This window comes from Exophiala mesophila (genome assembly GCF_000836275.1).
Source record: "Exophiala mesophila strain CBS 40295 unplaced genomic scaffold supercont1.4, whole genome shotgun sequence".
NCBI classification, from domain to species: domain Eukaryota; kingdom Fungi; phylum Ascomycota; class Eurotiomycetes; order Chaetothyriales; family Herpotrichiellaceae; genus Exophiala; species Exophiala mesophila.
Window position 1 is genome coordinate 1,806,563 of NW_015622507.1, and position 19,128 is coordinate 1,825,690.

At 49.8% G+C, this 19,128-nt stretch overlaps 5 protein-coding genes across 5 annotated transcripts; 3 read left to right on the plus strand and 2 right to left on the minus strand.

Moving 5' to 3' along the window:
- Positions 1-209: 209 nt before the first annotated feature.
- On the plus strand, positions 210-1,330 carry PV10_05829 (uncharacterized protein). Its single transcript, XM_016370555.1, has 2 exons — positions 210-353; positions 401-1,330. Exon 2 carries the CDS (start codon positions 676-678, stop codon positions 1,183-1,185), a length of 510 nt encoding a protein of 169 aa, XP_016222848.1. The 5' UTR covers positions 210-353; positions 401-675; the 3' UTR covers positions 1,186-1,330.
- PV10_05830 (uncharacterized protein) lies at positions 542-3,259 on the minus strand. Its single transcript, XM_016370556.1, has one exon. The coding sequence runs from the start codon at positions 2,982-2,984 to the stop codon at positions 1,482-1,484; it is 1,503 nt and encodes a 500-aa protein (XP_016222849.1). The 5' UTR covers positions 2,985-3,259; the 3' UTR covers positions 542-1,481.
- A 600-nt stretch (positions 3,260-3,859) lies between these two features.
- Positions 3,860-8,616, plus strand: PV10_05831 (uncharacterized protein). Its single transcript, XM_016370557.1, has 3 exons — positions 3,860-4,529; positions 4,580-8,095; positions 8,149-8,616. Exons 2-3 carry the CDS (start codon positions 4,621-4,623, stop codon positions 8,376-8,378), a joined length of 3,705 nt encoding a protein of 1,234 aa, XP_016222850.1. The 5' UTR covers positions 3,860-4,529; positions 4,580-4,620; the 3' UTR covers positions 8,379-8,616.
- Positions 8,617-9,115: 499 nt separating this feature from the next.
- On the minus strand, positions 9,116-11,644 carry PV10_05832 (uncharacterized protein). Its single transcript, XM_016370558.1, has 2 exons — positions 10,398-11,644; positions 9,116-10,342 (listed from the first exon to the last, which is right to left on the minus strand). Exons 1-2 carry the CDS (start codon positions 11,301-11,303, stop codon positions 10,286-10,288), a joined length of 963 nt encoding a protein of 320 aa, XP_016222851.1. The 5' UTR covers positions 11,304-11,644; the 3' UTR covers positions 9,116-10,285.
- A 1,220-nt stretch (positions 11,645-12,864) lies between these two features.
- PV10_05833 (uncharacterized protein) lies at positions 12,865-14,188 on the plus strand. Its single transcript, XM_016370559.1, has 2 exons — positions 12,865-13,017; positions 13,072-14,188. Exons 1-2 carry the CDS (start codon positions 12,960-12,962, stop codon positions 13,929-13,931), a joined length of 918 nt encoding a protein of 305 aa, XP_016222852.1. The 5' UTR covers positions 12,865-12,959; the 3' UTR covers positions 13,932-14,188.
- The last annotated feature ends 4,940 nt before the right edge of the window (positions 14,189-19,128 follow it).

A 19,128-nucleotide genomic window follows, 5' to 3' on the forward strand; every position in this document is an offset into this window, starting at 1 on the left:
ATGGTTCTCTTGCTCCTCACAATATACTACGGAAGATCAATTGCCCATATCTGCAGACCCTTCAGCCAAGGACAAGAGACGTTGCTGCTTTTCCAGCTGCCGACTTGCTGCTTTGTTCTCGCTGACGTCAAGTTGGTTATTCCCTCAGGCACGAAAACCTTAAATGGGGAGGTTGTTCAGATGTATTTCGCTCGCTGTCTTCCAATCACCCGGAACAGCGCCGCTACAATGGAGTCCCAACCTTGTTCTCGCCTAACAAGTAAAAGAGGCAGCAGACCAGACCTTGTCGGGAAGAGATTCATGCATCCTTATGGTCGAATTGTATCCGTCGCTTTATTCTCCCGCTGGATTGGGTAATAGTATCAACCTTCTAGCGGCAAGAACCATGTTGACGAAGAAGTTCGTTACCATCAGGCATCTCAAGCGGCATGTCGGGAATTCAATCATCAGAAGAGGGGATGGATAACGATCTGTCACACGGGCAAATGAAAAGGAGCACAACCTCCAGGAGATGTATAAAAGCCATTCTCATCTTGGACCTGATGCCACAATTCTCTTCACTTGATAAATCTCAACAGCATTCTCCTTTGCTAGTGATTGAGTGAAACACTTGTCCATCTTCCAAATATCTGACAGTATCTGTCTAGTCACTCATCCTCACAATCGTGCCTCATTATGGCTTCCATCAAACCCCCATTCACCCTCGAAAGTGCGCGAGCAAAAGTCAAGTTTGCTCAAGCCATGTGGAACACACAAAATCCGGTCACGGTGTCGAACGGCTACACCCCAAATTGTATATGGAGAAATCGGACATCATTCATTCGAGGCACTGATGAAATTGTCGACCTGCTACGCCAAAAGTGGGAGAAGGAGGCCAATTACCGGCTTCGGAAGGAATTGTTTGCATTCACTGCTAACAGGATCGCCGTTCAATTCTGGTACGAATATCAAGACCGACACGACAGCATGAAATGGAAGCGGTGCTATGGGCTCGAAGACTGGACCTTTGACCATGAAACCGGGAAGATGGAGAAGAGGCACATGAGCGCCAACGAAATTCTGCTCGGCCAAGATGGAGACGGTATCGCCGTCCCTGCCAAAGGCATCGAAGGACGTTGGTTTGTGGATGGCGTCGACGTTGATGATAATAGTGTGACGGAAAAGCTTACGGCCACCCACTATTGATTTTTGGTTAGGCATTGGGGAGTGAACCAGGATTCATGATCACAGGAAGGTAACAACAGGTACTCGAGGAGCGAAGTTATGTTGCATCCATAGCCATTGTATTGACTTGTATCTTTGATTATACCAAAAAAGCCCCAAACTCCACCAGCCATCCGCCCATCAAGGTGAAGTAATGATCGTGAGTCGTAATTGCATCTTCATGTGCAATACATGCAAGGCTCATAGGCCTTACCCGGTTGCCGTTGGGGCAATTATATGTTCCAACAAAACCTGTCTCCTGTTTGTCTTGTGTCCCTTCAAAGCTCGGCATCATCCTCAATCCATTCAAAGCTTTCTTCTTCCGGGGTCTCGAGCTCCTCTACAAAAGGAGCTAGTCTGTCTTTGAATTCTTCGAGTGTCAATGAGTCGTCTGATGCACTCTGCGCACCTGGAGTCTTGGGAGGAATGAGGACATTTGACAGGACGTGAATGACGCCGTCGGCAGCAACACCATCAAGCACACTAACCCGGGTAAAGCCGTTGATCTTGACGGTGATCAGACGGCCATAACGGGCAATATCGATGCTGAGGCTCTTGCCGTGGAGGGCTGTGGGGAGATCAACATGAATTAGCCCTTTGGGCACCTTGTGGTGGGGTGGAGACGCAGCAGAATCAGCCTTGTAGATTGCATCAGAGTAGAGGGTGATGTTATCAGCTGTATGATAGAGGATCAAAGCCCTGAGGTACCTGAGCCCAAATCTGCTGAACAAGAAAGCATTGATTTTGGGACCCAGGCGTTGGAATGCAAAGTTCGAAGGAGCAAAGATGGTGCCGCCTTGGTGGCTTGAGGTGTCATTATAAGCGGCATAAAGTCCCGTTTTGGAGAGTGCAAGATCAAGTGTGCTGAACTCGCCCGGGAGGGCAGACAGGATATCAACAGCTTTGGGGGGTGGGAGTAAGATGCTGTCAATGCCGTGGATGACACCGTTGGTGCCAAAGATATCAATGGCGACAACACGGGAGTAGAAGTTGAGGTGCAAGCCAGAGAGGCCAATGCTGGTTGAGATACGTTGGGGGACTTTGCCAATAGCCTCTGCTTCAAGCTCGGTGGGAATTGTCCTCGATACAAGCACCCGGCCCGCAGGATAGAATTCGGACGAAACGTGGTATGTAAGAAGCTTCTTCAAGAACTCTTTTGGTGGCTTAGGTGCATGTTTGGGAATCTTCTCAAAAGCTCGATCGGTGGGGGCGAACAAGGTATAGTTTGCCTTTGTGCCGTTGAGTAGGTCAACAAGATCTGGAAATTCGTTGATAGCCGCTGCCAACTTGGTGGTATACTTGCTCTTGGAGATAAGCTCATAGATGGTGGCATTCGGCGGACCGTGATGAGGAGGGTGATGAGGCTTCTTGCCCTTGCCTGGTGGCTTTCGACCTGGAGGGCCATGTCCAGGAGGGCCGTGATGGGGTGGCCCATGGTGAGGAGGGCCATCCTGGACCAAGTCGAGATCGTAATCGGCTGTCTTTAGCCATTCATCTCCAGCGAAAGCGTTTTGGAAGTCTTCGCTGTATTTGACGGCGGAATCATGGAGAGACTCCGAAATGTCGGTAAGCATATGATGTGAACATTTGGACGCTTTTGTGAACTCTTCTTCCAGATCCTCCCAAAAGTTCTCGGCCTTGTGTTGAACCGAATCCCAGAAGGGGTGTTCGGGTTCTTTGGATTGTTTTTCATTGATGGCCAGAGATTCTAGCGTCTGCTGGTCTGGGATTACGAAGGCCGAAGCAGCGGCAGCCGCCGAGAGGACGGCGAGAGCTCTCATGTTGGTCGGCGCTGAAGGATGACAGGTGGGTAGAGCGGACTGAAGTGGTAAAGAGGAATCAGGTGGTGAGGGACAAAGGCGCCGCTGCGAACAATTTAATCGCAAGTTCAGGCAGACGTCAAAGAGAGTGGGAGAAAGCAGTAAGCTGCGTATTCATGCGGAGATCGGACACGGAACAGAATGAGGTGTGGAACGTGGTCGTTGACGTGCTCGCAGAGAAGACGAACCTATTAAGACGATAGGAAGTGTAGAGGATGGCGGTGGCCGACGTAAGACAGGCATGCTACTGTGGTGTGAGTGGATATGATCGTCAGCCCATTGGCTAGTACCTCACCTGGAGAACTCTCATAGTTGGAGCTTTGGGGATGTCTATCGCCCCCGGGCAACGAGACTTCGGCACTTGCAGCGCCAGGTGGGCCCAAACGGCGAGTGACAGGCCGCAAACGAGGTCAATTGGGGGCCGAGGGGCAGTCCAAGAGCCCGGGACGCCCAAAAATGCCACCAGGATGCTGGGGGGTTCTTAGTGGTTCTATCCGGGGTGACTCGGCCACTCGGTGGTCTGAGCATCCGGCCCAATAATGCACAGGAACCAGAGTGAAAGAGCTACTGCGAACCATTTGCCAGTTAATTGTGCACGCTAAGCCACCATGCCAATCCACGCCTCGGTACGACAATCGATAAAGCTCGAGCCTTCCGATAGCTTGACAGTCCATCACCCACCGTGACGTATCTTGACAGCAATATCAAACACGGGAAAATAAATAGTGTAATCAGAGGTTGGAAGGTTGATTATTCAAGAGGAGTGTGTGATCATATTGAATAAGTGGCTGGGTTGCCTCTACTTCGATTCCAAATCCAGTCTCAAAGTGTTGAACCTCGTCATCGTCGACTGCAACCCAGCTTCAATTCTAAGCTGCGGACATTGTCATGTGCTTTATGGCCGCCTGCGCTTGCATGCGGCGTGCTTGTGTCTGTGAGTCAACATATCCTGTGAGCTTGGGGAAGGGACGATGAATATGTCCTTCCCGCCTTCCTGATGATGGAATGAGGTGAGAACGAGGAACCAACTCCATTCGTGTCCTGCTGCGTCGCTTTGTCTTGATGCCATGAACCCGTCAACCTCGAGCGAACGAAGGGGTCGCTAACAAAGTCGTTCCTTTTTGGATTCTTGTACCAAGTTTTTGGTTTGAGTTCTCTTTTTGGGCTTACCTAGGAACATCTTCATCTTTCCCATGCTCACCTCAACAGCATTCGACATACACCTTCAAGCCTAGGCCGTCTGCCAAACCACTCGGAAGCGTTGATCCTACGACTCGGACTAGTCAATATCTTGGGCGGACCCAAAGATTGGTTTCTGTCTATTGTGCATGTGTAAATTGCAAGGTGGGAAACCCCGCTGCTGCAGCCACACGTGAGGTGCTGGCAGAATCACGTCGTGAACGCGACTCGACATACTTCACTCTCTGACCGAGCCAAAACAAACACACCGAAACGGAGCCATTTCTCTGTTCCTTTGCCTTTCACCGACACTTCCTGCACCTCAAGGTATGAATCCTCAAGACGTATTTCAATCGATATCTGACACAACATTGCAGGCAGGGCTTGATGCCTGTGGCCAGCAAACTTAGCTGGCAGTATGTCGGCACCTCATCGCAGCCATGATCATGATTCTTCTCTGAAGCACGTACCATCTCAAAATCAAAAGACTTCACGAAGAAGTGCCTTGACCGAAATCCAGCCTCGAGCAGCCCCCCATTCAAGAAGCTCCCGGCAAGCCCAAGTCTCCTCACACCGCCTTCCCCATCATGAATCCCTGAAGCCTGAGGGGAATTTGTCTGTCCAAGATAGAATGGTCAACAAAACTCCTGCTGTTAAGAATAAGCATCTCTCAGCCATCGCAGACGAGCTTGCCACTGAAGATAAGCGGAACTCACAAGCTTCAGATGTTTCATTCCTCACAGGCAAGTCCAAGAGAAAAACCCATGTTGGCCCTTGGCAGTTAGGAAAAACTCTTGGGAAAGGGGCAACTGGGAGAGTGCGTCTTGCCAAACATGCTGTCACTGGACAAAAGGCGGCTGTCAAGATTGTCTCCAAGAAGTCCGCTGCTCTGGTTCAAAGCGCCAGCATGGCTCGTATGGATACAAAAGACACTTCTGCCATGATTGCCGCTGGCCCACGCACCATGCCCTTTGGTATCGAGCGTGAAGTAGTCATCATGAAGTTGATCGAGCACCCCAACATTATTCGTCTCTACGACATATGGGAAAATCGGGGCGAGCTCTACTTGGTATTGGAGTACGTTAGAGGTGGTGAGCTCTTTGAATATGTCTCTGCCAATGGTGCCCTGCCTGAGCAAGAAGCCGTTCGACTTTATCGTCAAATCATCGCAGGCTTGTCATACTGCCACCGTTTCAATATTTGTCATCGAGATCTGAAGCCCGAGAATATCCTGCTTGACGAACACAGAAATATCAAGTTGGCAGACTTTGGCATGGCAGCGCTGCAGCCAGTGGGTAAATGGCTCAACACGCCTTGTGGAAGCCCACATTACGCCGCGCCAGAGATCATCAACCAGCTCAAATATCGTGGAGATCAAGCAGATGTTTGGAGTACGGGTATCATCCTGTTTGCCATGCTCAATGGATTTCTCCCCTTCGATGGAGGCAATGTATCTGCAACTCTTTCTTTGGTCAAAAAGGGCGACTACTACCTTCCCCCATCACTCAGTGTCGAAGCTTCTGACTTGATCCAGCGAATTTTGCAAAAACGCCCGGACCGCAGAATATCGACGGAAGACATCTGGACTCATCCTCTTCTCCGCAAGTATGAGAGATACCACGCAAGTCTAGCTGCCCCAGAACCTCTGGTTGGACCCGCACCTCCATTGGATATCGAAGCACAGTCTCAGCGTGTTCTAAAACGATCCGATATTGACATAGAGGTCTTACGGAATCTTTCTATTCTATGGCACGGTGAACAGGAGGCAGAATTGGTAAAGAGACTGGTCAGTAACGAGGCAAACCACGAGAAACTCTTTTACTGGGCTCTCATCAAGTTCCGTGAGGACCAGCTCGAAAACTACCAAGGTGATCCTCTTCATTACTCGGCAAGTGACTATCACCACATCGCCAAGCCTGCTCCGAAACCCGCAAGAAAGCCCACCAGAGTCCGGGGGCATCACCGTCGTACGTCTCAATTTTCCATTTTGAGTGAGGACAGTACCAGAAAGGATGGCTACTATAAACAGCCCGCCACTGCAGCGAGTAAAGGAACTCAAGGAAGTTATGACCCCTTCCGCGCTTCTCGCACCGCCCTTCAAGCTGGCTCGAACCTAGGTTCTACGCTCATCAGCGGTCGTAAAACTTCCGAGCCTTCAGTAAGTTCCGTTGGCAGTCTTCGTCAACTCACTTTGGGCCGTCTAGCCGAAGACATCCCCGAATTGCCAAGTTTTACGTCGGAAGAGTTGGAGAGGTTGCTTCAAAAGAAACGTTCGCACTCGACAGTGACCTCAAAAAGCTCCTTGTCCAGTGTGAGGCGACGCACAGGCATCAAGAAGTCAATGAGCTATAAGCGACGAGTCAGCTTCCAGCATCATCGCCATATCTCGAATTCCAACCCGCCTCCAATTCCAAAAGCACTCGAGCGAAATGCAGATGTTGACAGACCACCAACTCGGAGCACCACCAATCGAACTTCTGAAAGCCAGAGTAGCCCAAGCCTGCCGACGCCTTCTCCACCTCTTCGACCTAGGAAATGCCCCTCGGAGGCGGATGTGAAAAGACGTCGAGATTATCCTTGGAGGGACGAAACACGGACCGCAAGCGTTGAACTCGGCAAGATATGTGAAGAGGCTTTCAACAGGTCTTCTGTGTCAACCGTCAGCGACACAACTCCAATTCGACCGGCAGAATCCTCTCTGACGTCTGTCTCGATTCACAATTCCAGAGTCCCCAGCAGCATCCGTGATCGCCCACTACCTGCCACTCCAATCCTGCAAGGTTTGATTGATCGGCGCCAGAAAATCATCGATAGCTGGGGCGATGCTGATAAGACTGTGCTTGCTGACATGCTGGCGGCTGTTGACAAGCGTATTGATGCGGAATTAGAGAAACATCAGTTGTTTGAGAAGCGCGCAGCTTCAGACCCCACACCCCATCAGGGCAGAAGAATTATGTACAGCCAAGCACCATCATCGGATACTCTGCATGATCTCAAGCAGCGTCGCGAACACTCGACTCGTGCGGCATCTGATCCGATCAGACAAACCGGCACAATACGCTTAGTGACCCCGGATCCCACATCCCCGACGACGCATGTTGAACCTCTGCACATTAGGAAGAACAAGGCTGCTCCAATCAATTCCTTGAGAGGCGGCCCTTATGAGCCTACGCGTGCCGGGTACGATCATCGCCTCCATGGCGGGGCTGATCTTGATACCATTGATGAGGATCCGACATCATCGGACAAAGGTAGTCCAACCCAGATACCAATGATGCCCCGGAAGTGGTTGTGGCGTGGCAAGCGCAGCCCTCTTGGCCCTGACTCTCCTGGCTTACCGACGTCAGCAGATGATACGGCGAGCTCTGAGCAGCTAGGGTCTCAAGTTGTGCATGCTAGCGGATCTACCAATTCTTCAGGCAATACCAAAGTTCATTTCAATGACCATGACCTTGAAATGGCTCTCGAAAAGAAGAGGAGTTGGTTTCAGAAGATGTTCTCGAGGGCGACAAAGGGCAAAATGCAGCACCTCGTGCTTCCTGGTGACCATCAAATCGTGCATGGGCTGGCAGAAGACACAGATTCCAACGAAGCCAGTAGCACTGAGCCGAGCGGGAAGCTATTACCCAAAGCATATCCACCAGTCGTGAATGTCGATACCAGTGTCGGCGGAGCCACAATAGGCCCGATTGAAATCAACCAGAACTGGCTTGCCAAATTCTTTCATATCAAGCCTGCGACGCGGGTGGTTTGCTTGATGACTACTAAAGCTAAGGCCAGGAGAGAACTTGTCAAGGTTTTGAGAAGTTGGCAAAAACAGGGTTTGGAGGACATTGTTTCAGAGCGACGTGCAGAAGGAGATGTAGTGCGGGCGCGTGTCGATGTGAACAACGGTAAGATCTTGCTATCAGTTGCATGTGGTATATTTCAGACTAATCAATGATAGCTTTCAACCTCAAGGCTGTTCACTTCCACGCCTGTCTTTACACAGTTCTCGAGCATGGGCGAAAGGCCAATCTCAGTGTCATCAAGTTCACTCAGGCCAGAGGAGCAGCCAGCACGTTTACCCGAGTTGTTGATGTTGTCGAGGCCGTCTTTCAGAGAAGCAACTTACTTGTCCTGGATGAGATCCGCCGAAAGGGAATTGAGAAGTCTCTCAAGCAGGCAGGACTTTGAGGTTGGATGAATAGGTAAGTATCTGTTGGAAGTATGCTCGGCTTGAACGGCACTATTTGCCGATTCTTGTGTACATTCATTGGGATCACTGCTTGGTGCGTTACGAGGTCAGGATACAATGGCCGTCCAAAGGTGGGGACAAGTTTGGGCGTTATGCACATGGTTAGGTTTGCTAAGATAGGACTGTAGCCAGCGTGTTTGAGTCTTGTCAAAGGTAGAGCACCAGGCTAGTTACGAGAAACAAAGTCATTTTGATTGGATCAGGAATATTCCTGTGGCTTGGATTACTAGTCCTCGCTATCCTGCACCTTGTGAATCTCAAACCGGCAACATATCGCTAGAGCATGCCGCTTGACGGTCAAAACCTGCCGAGCCAGCAGAAAACTACAATCCTTGATCCGGGGGCTTTGGGGGCTGGGGACATTGTCCCGCCTGGAGAGCCCTCATGCCCCCAGAGAAACTCAGGTGGAGGGTGCTAGACTCAAGAATCCCATGTATGGCCGCGAGCCAGAACACCACAAAGGACCCTGAACTCCAGACCCCGGACCCCCGATCCAGACCACCACAAGACCATAACCCATACCCGGAACCGCAACCGGTCTACCAACCCCTGGGTTGTGTTTTCTGACACAAGGCATGGAGAGAGAGGAAGGGAAAAGGGCGGGTGAGACAAAAAAGGGCTGAGTCGAGAAGACTGTGGGTCGTCGACCGACCGACGGGAACACAGAAAAGAGACATTCACATGTTCATTGTTCCACTACTGCAACCTGCAACCTGCCACCTGCAGCCTGTAACCGCACGGACCGCGCCGGGGTATTGTGTAACATGAAGACAGTAGTTAGACATCGAAAGGATGGCATTTTGCGTGTGAGAACAAAAGGAGGGACTGGATGGATGGAAGGTACCTACCTAGTATTATTGACGAGGGTGGAAACTACCTACAGAATGGTTAATATGTACAGTTAGTACCTACCTGAATTCTCGATGGAAACCTCATCTTTCCGTTCCCCTTCTTACCCTTCTCATCCTTATCCTCATCCTCATCGTCGCTAGTGCGTAAACTTCATCTTCAAGTTTGCTGCATAGACTCCCTCGAGTGTACCACTTTATTTCAAATCTTAGCCCATGTATATATGTGCATCGATGCACACGTCCCGTCCCGGGGCGCCATTACTGTGCTGTGATCACTGTGGCGGAACAGAGAAAACTTCCTCTGGACCCTGATTGGGGCGGAACGTCAAGGGTTCTCCTTCCCTGGCGAGGACATGAACGTCTTGCTTGCATAAGTACCTGTTTCTGGTCTGGACGGCTTCATGCCCCTGCGGACGTGCATATTCGGCTTATGTAGGGCTTTGCGATTATCGACTATCGGTGAGTCGTTTTGACCTTGCGGCATAGGATCATGGTGGTTAGAGAAGCCGCTTCCTCCTTGATATGCTAGATAGGCTAACTCGTGCAGACTTCCCTTTGTACTCTGTTAATGCATGCAAAGTCCTTTACGCCCAGAACCCTGCAAGAGGGCTGAAAAGGGACAAGATGATGACATGGGTATCGACGACAAGCCGTCACCAGATCCACCCCGGACAACTAAAGCCACCACGAAGCGAGATACCAGATTGAGCAATTCTCTGCTGTTTCGATGTGCCCTTGCAACTGGACCCGACCGATTGGCCAGTTGCGCAACTTGTAGTAGCAAGTAATGACTGGATCCTAGCATTTGCAAATGTCGAGTACCGCCACATCCTGCGCATTTATTTGATTCGTGAAGACATTCCAACACAAATATGCCGCTTCCATAGTTTTCAATTTACCCATCTATCATGTTTGAGCGGAACGAGACGATTCCTCCATGGGATACAAACAGGTTCAAGGAGAGCGTTAAGGCCGTGCAGTCGTCAGGGGTCAGTCTACCACTTGATAACTTTGTTCGGGAAGAACTCGTCGATAAGTTCCATGTAGTATGGCTAGCCATCATGTTAGAAGGTCTTTTGGGGATTTTCAGTCTGCGGGCCATCTTACCTTGAGCTTTTCCACACAGGGCTTATCATCGCTTTTGCTATAAAGGTCGTAAGGGTTGAACCACTTGACAGCTTTGAGCATTTTCTCATCGTCCTCGTTCATGAATTTGCGGTAGGCCCCTTGTTGATGCCACGGATAGAAGCTGTGATATCTGATCATTGCCAGAGCCTCGGGAGGTAGAATCGATTGATCCTTGACGACGTGGTAGAGATACTCATCATGGCCCCAGGAGATCATGACGTTTTCCAAGCCGCATCCAGGATGGTAGATGCCATTTTCGGTACTGTACACGGGATTATGGACATCAGGATTGGCAGAAAAGGAATTTTTGCCATAAATGATTTTGTCGTCAAAGGCACAGCCGACGACGAAAGTGTCACCAACAACATCCCACTGGCCCTGAGCATCGAAAAAGAAGAGCAGCTTCCCAAGGTCATGGATGAGACCTGTTACTTGCATCCATCTGGGGCAGCCATCACGTCGCATGGCTTCAGCGGATTGTAGCAGGTGTTGAATCTGACTCAAGTCTGTATCGGGATCAGACTCATCGATCAGACTATCGAGGCGCTCAATGGCCTCCCAAATTGACATCTCAGCGCGTGTCTTGTAATGAAAGTCAGCGCGAGCTTTCAAGTTGTACGCGACAGTTTGCTTGGTGTGTTGTTCGAGGTAGAAGCGTTTGACTCGGTCGCTAGCAGTGTCATATTGTCTAAATTTTGTCTTGTCCTTGTCGGCGTCGAAACGGGAAGTGTGGTTTTCATCCTTGATATCCCCACGCCGAGAAGCCTGGTCAACCAGAATATCTGTACGCTCAATATCATCACATAGGGCCTCGAAGCCTGGCCCGTCACGATCTGTCCTGAAGCAGGACGGATGAGTGGCTTGTTGGACCAAAACACTGGCCATTTTGAAAAAGTGAATTGGCCAGAGGAAAGTCTAGGTGGGAAGAAGCGAAAGCTGAGAGCAAGAGGGGGTTTTGTAAACCAGGTACTCGAAATTTATGGAGCCAGGTTGAGGGAACATGGATCAAGTCCACGCGAGCTCGATTGACCAAACACAGAGGAAGGATAGACGCAAATGACGGTGAGGTCAAGAGTGAGGTGATAAGATCATGCACAATAACCCTCAGGTTCTGAAATCATGCATCGGGTTGGTGAAGGGAAAGGGAAAGATATACCAATACCAGTAAAAGTCTAGAAGCAGGAGAAAACATTGTCCCAAACCGTTGACTTACATTGCATTGTCCGGTCGACAGTTGATCATAGCGTCAATGGATTCTGTGGCCGTCGCAGATTTTTACAGGCTTCGGCATTTCATGTCAAGGACGACCTCTTCCTGGACGTCGTCATTTTTGTTGTAGAGTTGCCCTGTTTGGCTGACAAGACCCAAGATGGTATGGTGGTGCAACTTGGCTGCGGAGACTAAGCTGATCCTTGAAAGCGGGCCGAGAGTCAACACTGAATTCGGACCATGTGCTTGTGGTTAACGTTCGGAAAAGATGGGGCCGAGATTGTAATTGGGTGGATGATCGCAGCCCTGGTCAGCAGATCATCTATGGCCACCGTGATCTGGAAACAGTGGCGACAGCCATGCTATTCGAAGGACAAGAGGGAGGGCTTGGATCCGACGAACTCGACAGGTCAAAGTCGGTGAGGGTTATACAAGAATTTGACGGGCGGGAGGCGTCAAGCAGTGCATATTCTGCGTAGGACAAACTATTGGTAGGGTTAGCATTATCAACGCAGAGTACCCGGGGATATCAACGCTGTGGCAGTAGTAGATGCTGTGTAACCCATGGCGGCGTGGGAGTGGCTGGTCCATGCATGACTGACAACCGGGGGGCATTCGAGAGATGTGGAAAGGCCACACTCTTTGATCTGTGACTCGCACATTGAATTTTTTTCGACAATGTAGAACGTTCAAGACAACAAAATGGTGAGACGAAGAAACAGAGTTACAGTGGGAACCGTAAGACATCAAATGGAGCAGGTGGGGCCCCGGCGCGAATTCCTCCAAAAGGTCAGCAAGGTAATTTCTGTTCAGGAAAGAACGATCAGGGAAGACTGGAAGGAGTGGAAATCTTTACACGTGACCAGAGGTGGGCCAAAGTCTCGGAAAATCGGAGGTTCTTTCCCGTCCACTTTTTTAGTTCCGCTGCCTGCGTCTCGTTTTGGCACTCGACGCACCATGCAACATCACTGTTGATGTGACCATCTTGAATCATGTCGAATCCCCGTCCACTCATCGTCATTGTCACCGTCGGCTGCTGTCCGGACGTCGATCCACCCCATGTGCCTCGCATCTGCATCTCGGCTTAAATCGCCGTCACCACCGAGCGCCACGCATAGACCTTGCTGCAGCGGTGTGGGGGCGAAAGGACAAGATGGCCATTCCCTGCTAAGGCGAAAAGTGCCCTCAAACACCCCCACGACCCAATTGGTTCACAGCCCTGGCGTTTATGCTACACTTTGACCGTGCCGTGTATGAAATTCTGAGACCATCTCACAGATATACTCGTAGTTTTGTCTCCAGGAGAGAGAAGCACTGATTACATCGAACAGAATGACGGACATTCTATTCAAGCTCAACACGGGGTCAACCATCCCAGCGTTGGGACTGGGTAGGTCACAATAAATCACCAGAGAACCCGAATTGGCTGCTGACAAACTTGCAGGAACCTGGCAGAGCCCTGAAGGACAAGTGCGGGAAGCTGTTGCCCACGCCATCAAGGTTGGCTACCGACACATCGACTGCGCATATGTGTACGGAAACGAGAAGGAAGTCGGTGAAGGGATCCAGCAAGGTCTCGCTGCTGCAGGCATTTCGCGGTCTGATCTCTTCATCACAACCAAGCTCTGGTGCACATATCACACCCGGATCCAAGAGAATCTCGACATGTCCCTGAAATTACTTGGCCTGGACTACGTCGATTTGTATCTGATGCATTGGCCCATCGCCATGAATCCAAATGGCAACCACGAGAAATTTCCCAAACTACCTGATGGGTCAAGGGATCTAGTCAGGGAACGCTCACATGTTGACACATACAAGGGCATGGAACAGTTACTCAACACCGGTAAGGTCAAGGCCATCGGGGTTTGCAATTACTCCAAAAGATACCTCGAAGAGCTTCTGCCCAAGGTCGATGTCGTGCCCGCAGTCAATCAGATTGAGAATCATCCTCTCCTTCCCCAGCAAGAAGTCGTCGACTTTTGTAAAAACAAAGGAATTCTCATCACGGCCTACAGTCCACTAGGCAGCACCGGCAGTCCGCTTTTCAAAGACCCGCATGTCATCAAGCTGGCAGAGGACAAGGGTGTCAGTCCTGGTACCATCCTTTTGAGCTATCACATCGCACGAGGTAGTTCAGTGCTTGCAAAATCCGTCACCCCAAGTCGGATTGACCAAAACAAGAAGGTTGTGGATCTCTCTGAGTCTGATATGTTGCTTTTGGCCCAGATATCGAAGGACGGGGTAACCAGATATGTCTATCCTGAGTTTGGTGTCGATTTTGGGTTTCCAGATAAGTCATAAGGGTGGGTAGCTAGCCAACATGGAAGTTTCGAGGTATATTTCTAATGCATGGCAATACTATACCATACCCATCCACGCAAGGACATATACATATATATATTCCCTGGAGAGTATATCATGTAAACAGCAGATATAATGTTTCTAATGGCGAGATCAAGACAAACAACGGATCATGCACCCATTATCATGAAGAGGCTTCAGTTACGAAACTTTTGACTCAAGTTTACTAAAACCAAGACTCTTATATTCATCCTCCTATGGGGATCTTGCTGGCAGGTAGGCACCAATTCCAATTCATTCCAGCACAACTTGCAACCCATGAAGCCCCGTCTTCAACACCCAACTAAGGTATTATCAAGACGAGGTATCACCTACTAAACTATTTATTTCAAGATTAATCAGAAAGGACTCCTATCTTTACCCTTCTATGCGTATGTTTTAATAGGGAGGCGCCCAAATCCCTCGCCCACTAGCACAACTTGCAACCTATACAGTGCCTATTTCCAACACTTAAGTAAGAGATTCTGCGGATGAACGTCGAAAAAGGAAAAACACCAAGACCGTGTATAGGTTGAAGCCCTCCACCTGCCCATATGCCTATGATGCATTCCACATAACGACGTCCACTATACTAATCATTCTATAAGGTAATGTACGTGACATCCTCCACCATTCTATTTAATCTATGAATCAACACATGTCGTACCCTCTACTATACTATTCCTTCGACGAGTCAATGCACGTGACGACCTCTATCATATCATGAGTTAGAGGGTACCACATGCATTGACACACTATCATATCATTACCTAAAATGTCAATGCTGATGTAGAAGGCTCAGGAATAGATTAACTAATGTCATTGTCATACTGTCTAGGAGAAGCATACGTGGTTTAGACTTTAGGAAGGTGACAAAGTTGTCGGACACCAACATCATTGCATAAGGATTGGTAACATCTCTCAGCCTGATATACACTGCCGAGCCGTACCTTTGGCTATAGATAGATGGGCTTCCCCCTTAGGAACGAGGAAGTCCAAGCAACTCATTCAGCTCAATCTTTGACAAAAGTAGACTTCCGCTCCTGTAATAAATGCATGTGATACACTCTATTATCATAACTCAGTGTGTCAATACATGTGATACCCCTATCATATCATGATTCAGGATGCCATTCCACGTGACACCCTCCAGTATACCATCATTATTCGAATCACTTCGGGTGACACCCTCCAACATGCTCTCATTCTCAGTGTGTCAATTCACGTGACACGCTCCAGCACATTTTCATTCTTTGAATCGCTTCACGTGACACACTCCCCTATTTCAGTATTCAGTGTTGCGAAATTCACGTGACACCCTCCTCAACACCATTCATTCTCATGAAAATGAGCTCCAATGCAATCCCAATTTCACACGTGCTGTGCTCTCTGTCAATCTCAATCTAAGCTATGGCTTATTGCCCTTATGTGATTTATACACATCCTTCCAATACGCTTCACTCTTTGCCGTCATGCCCTCATCCCAGCGTCGGCGTGCGTTCACCTGCTTCGCTTCACTGCCACCGTAACTATTGTCGACGCCCAAACGCGCAAAGTGACCCAGAGTCTTGGGTTCGCGGGCGTCGGGATTTGCGTTGATCTGGTCGATGTTCCAGCCATGAACGCGCTTCATGTGGTCCCGCACGCTGCCACTACTGCGATACGCATGGAAGCAGATCGGGCAGCAGAATGGATCCGCCATATCGCAGAGACGGTTCTGGGTGTAACTTTGAGGTACGACGTATCCTGAACGCCGGCCTGTGACATGGGTGTCCACTTGTGTAGAATGCGTCTCGTGTCTTTTTCCCTTGGCGACTTCTGACGATGCGTTCATGTTCATGCCTTGCGTATTCATCTGTGTGGCATGTGCTGTGGCTGGAGCATTCATGGTGTTGGAGCTCAGGCGTTGTGAATTCATCTGTGCAGTGCCTGTCGCAGCTCTCATATTCATTGTGGCATAGCTCATGCGTTGTGTGTTGACTTGTGGGGTTTCTGTCGCAGCCCTCATATTCATTGTGCTGTAGCCCATGCGTTGTGTGTTCACCCGTGCGGTTTCTGTCGCAGCTCTCATATTCATAGCACTGTAGCTCATGCCTTGTGGACGCATCTGTCTCGTGGTTGTCGCAGCCGACATACTCATCGTATTGGCTGGCATTTGTAAAGTCTGCAGTGAACCGAAGCCTGCCGACGGAGCTGTGTAGGCATTTGCAGGCATGGCTGGGGTCGGAAATGTGCCGGATCGCATGGCATTGGTGTTCGTAATGAAAGGCGTCGCGCCAGAGGTCATGCTGGTACCAGGTGCAGGGGCCCCACTCTGTCCAGGAGGAATAGAACCTGCGATGTCTGTGGTGATTTGAGCAGCGGCAAATCGGTCGATGTTTGGCCTCATGGGTGGGCCCATCGCACCAGGCTGCGTCACCCCTGAAAACTGCGCGGTGTTGAAATTGCCAATGTTACTCTCAGGAACTAAATACTTGTATTAGCTTTGATCTGAGGAAGACGGACAGTATGGTGTTGATCACGACAGACTGGACTTACCTGCAGGATAGGTACCACGATTCTCATTAGGCAGATCCCACGGTGGAAGGAGATCAGTTTCGCGGGCGAGGATCTCATATATATCAGCGTCTATTCATTAGTTAGTAGGGGAAACAGTGCGGAGGGTGTACAGATCTCACCATGCAATATTTGAGAAAGGTTGTCATTCTCTGCCGTTGGGCCATAGCCACTTCCTTGGTAGTTTGGGACATTGGTGTTCGACATTGTGGATAGAGGGTCTTTGAACACGTAGTGGATGTCGTGAGATCAAGACCAGGACTCTAGGATGCCGCGGAGCACAAGATGCTCTGGGGAAGATAGGCCAAGTCGATGTACTGAAGACGACAAGATGGTTTGTGGAAGACAAGACAAGTCGATGATCTTGAAAGACGAAGAGGTGGTCTGGGGAAGATGGGACAAGTCAATGGTTCTGAAGATGGCAAGATGGTCTGGAGAAGACAAGACAAGACAATTCGATGGTCCTGAAGACAAAGCTGTTCTCTAAGCTGTGTCCGTGGTAAAGAGAGAAGTCGGGAGTTGAGATGGTTGAAAGTGTGAGGAAGGATTGGGAGAATTTATAGAGGGATAGATGAGGTCTGGCAGTAGTGAAGTGGTCTCTCTTGACTCAGAAAGTTGCGAAGTGAAGCAGAGCATGTGAAGCATATCATGCTCTTCACGATTTCTGCCTGCACAGTCATCTCGACATGAGGTGAAGTTTAGCAGACTTCACTTCTTGCCAGACCCGCCTAGCAGCCCCCATAGTTTTATATATCACATGGTTGGTGTCTTTCAAGCGAAGATCCGAGTCAACAGGATCAAGGGGCGAGGCGTAGTGGCTGAGCGAAAGGACTTAGAGATCCGGGTAGATAGAATCAATGGGTGAGGTATAGTAGTGAGTGAGCGAAAGGACCAAGTACCACGATGAAGAGTCAAATAGTGTCTAGGTGTCCTGGACAGGACTTGGCCCGCCCCTTTTTGATATTTTGTCCTTTCTCCTTGTCGTCAGATGAGCTATAAGGCAGATTGTAGCAGCAGGCTGGCCTCTCCGGAAGGTCTAGTCACGATTGAGGAAAAACCAACTAGAAAGATATATGTGTGAGTAGTTCTGATATGCAGTATACGATCTACTATTTCTGTAGACTATACGCCATGGAAGTTGATGCTTGCTGGTGCTTGCTGGTGCTTGCTGCCAATCTGGAATCATCTCATTAGCTATATTTGCCCAGCAACAAATTGCATTTGTTTGATCAACTCACCAGGGAACGAATAATTAGGCCAGTTTTTGCTACTCCGTGTAGCCCTCTCCACACATTGTGTTGAAAATGGCATCAAAGTCTGCGCCAGCCCCATCTTCAAGTTCTCGGCTTTGAGCACTGTCTGCATCGGCGACTTCAGGTCTCGTGGCCATTTCGCGTCCCCCATTCCTGGAGTGGCTGCTGTTGACTCTTTTTGTTTTCCTCCCAGACGAGTTTGCTCGTCCACGAGTTGTGGCACTATTCTTTGCCAGACGATCAATCATCTTGCCAACGTCGGCTTCTCCGTTCATCTGGCGTGGTATGACTGGTATAATGCTCTTGATCTGCGCTACGGCCTCGGCATCAGGTTTGTCATCCATTGTGGCGGGATCGAGGCTGACAGTGGGGTTTGTGCCAAAGGACCAAGGAGATGGCCTAACACGCCGACCAGCTGGGGAGCGTTGTCGAGCTGGTGGCTGTCGTGGATGAGTGGGAACGTTGTGTGGACTGAGAGAAGAGGGTGGAGTTTTGTTGACCCTGCCGGTCTGATGCTGCATAAAATTGAAATTACCTCGAGAGGGTCGTTGACCTGGAGGGATCTCTGCACGGCCTAGGTTCATTTCATGTGTGAATCCTGCAGTTGGCGTTGACGAGGTGCCGTCGGCATAAGCTAAAGGTCGGACTGGTCGAGTTTGAGGTGTAGTTGGTTGACTGGGAGTCCAACCCGGTGTTGTTTGGAGGTATGTTGGTTCGCTGCAGACAGGAGAAGCCGAAGTCCAACCTGGTTGAATCTGAGGCGGAAATTGTTGATGGAGAGGACGACCTGGTTGATGGTAAGGCGAAGTCGGTTGAGGGGGAGCGCTATCTGATTGAAAGTGAGCCGCCGGAGTTGATTGAGTGTGAGGCCAAACAGGTTGAGGGTGAGAGTAGCTCTGAGGAGTAGGGCTAAAGACGACATTTTGATTGCTTCCAGGAGTCGCAAGAGGGGAATTTGTGAGTTTGACTCGTTTGACTCGCCTCGATGATGGATTCTTGCTGGCAGGCATGGTTGCTATGGGGAATGGGATCTGCTTCTGGAAGGAGTGGTTGGAATGTGAAGGTCGATAACTGTAGTTGCTATCTCAAAGCAAGGAAGTTACACTGTCCGTGTCACTACGAGAAAATTCCTCGTTCCACTGCCTGTCTCTTATATCAATAGCACTTCTGTCTCGATTGATCCGGACGGCAATATGGTGTAAGGCAACAATCAAAAGAATCAAAAGACTGGTCGAAGGTAGACGGGGTTTAGAAGTGGTGGGTGGGTCGTCGGTGAGGACCTCGAGGACCTCTAGACTTTCCGAATTCACGCAACTAAGGAAGTTTCAAACCCAAGTAACCAAGGCGAT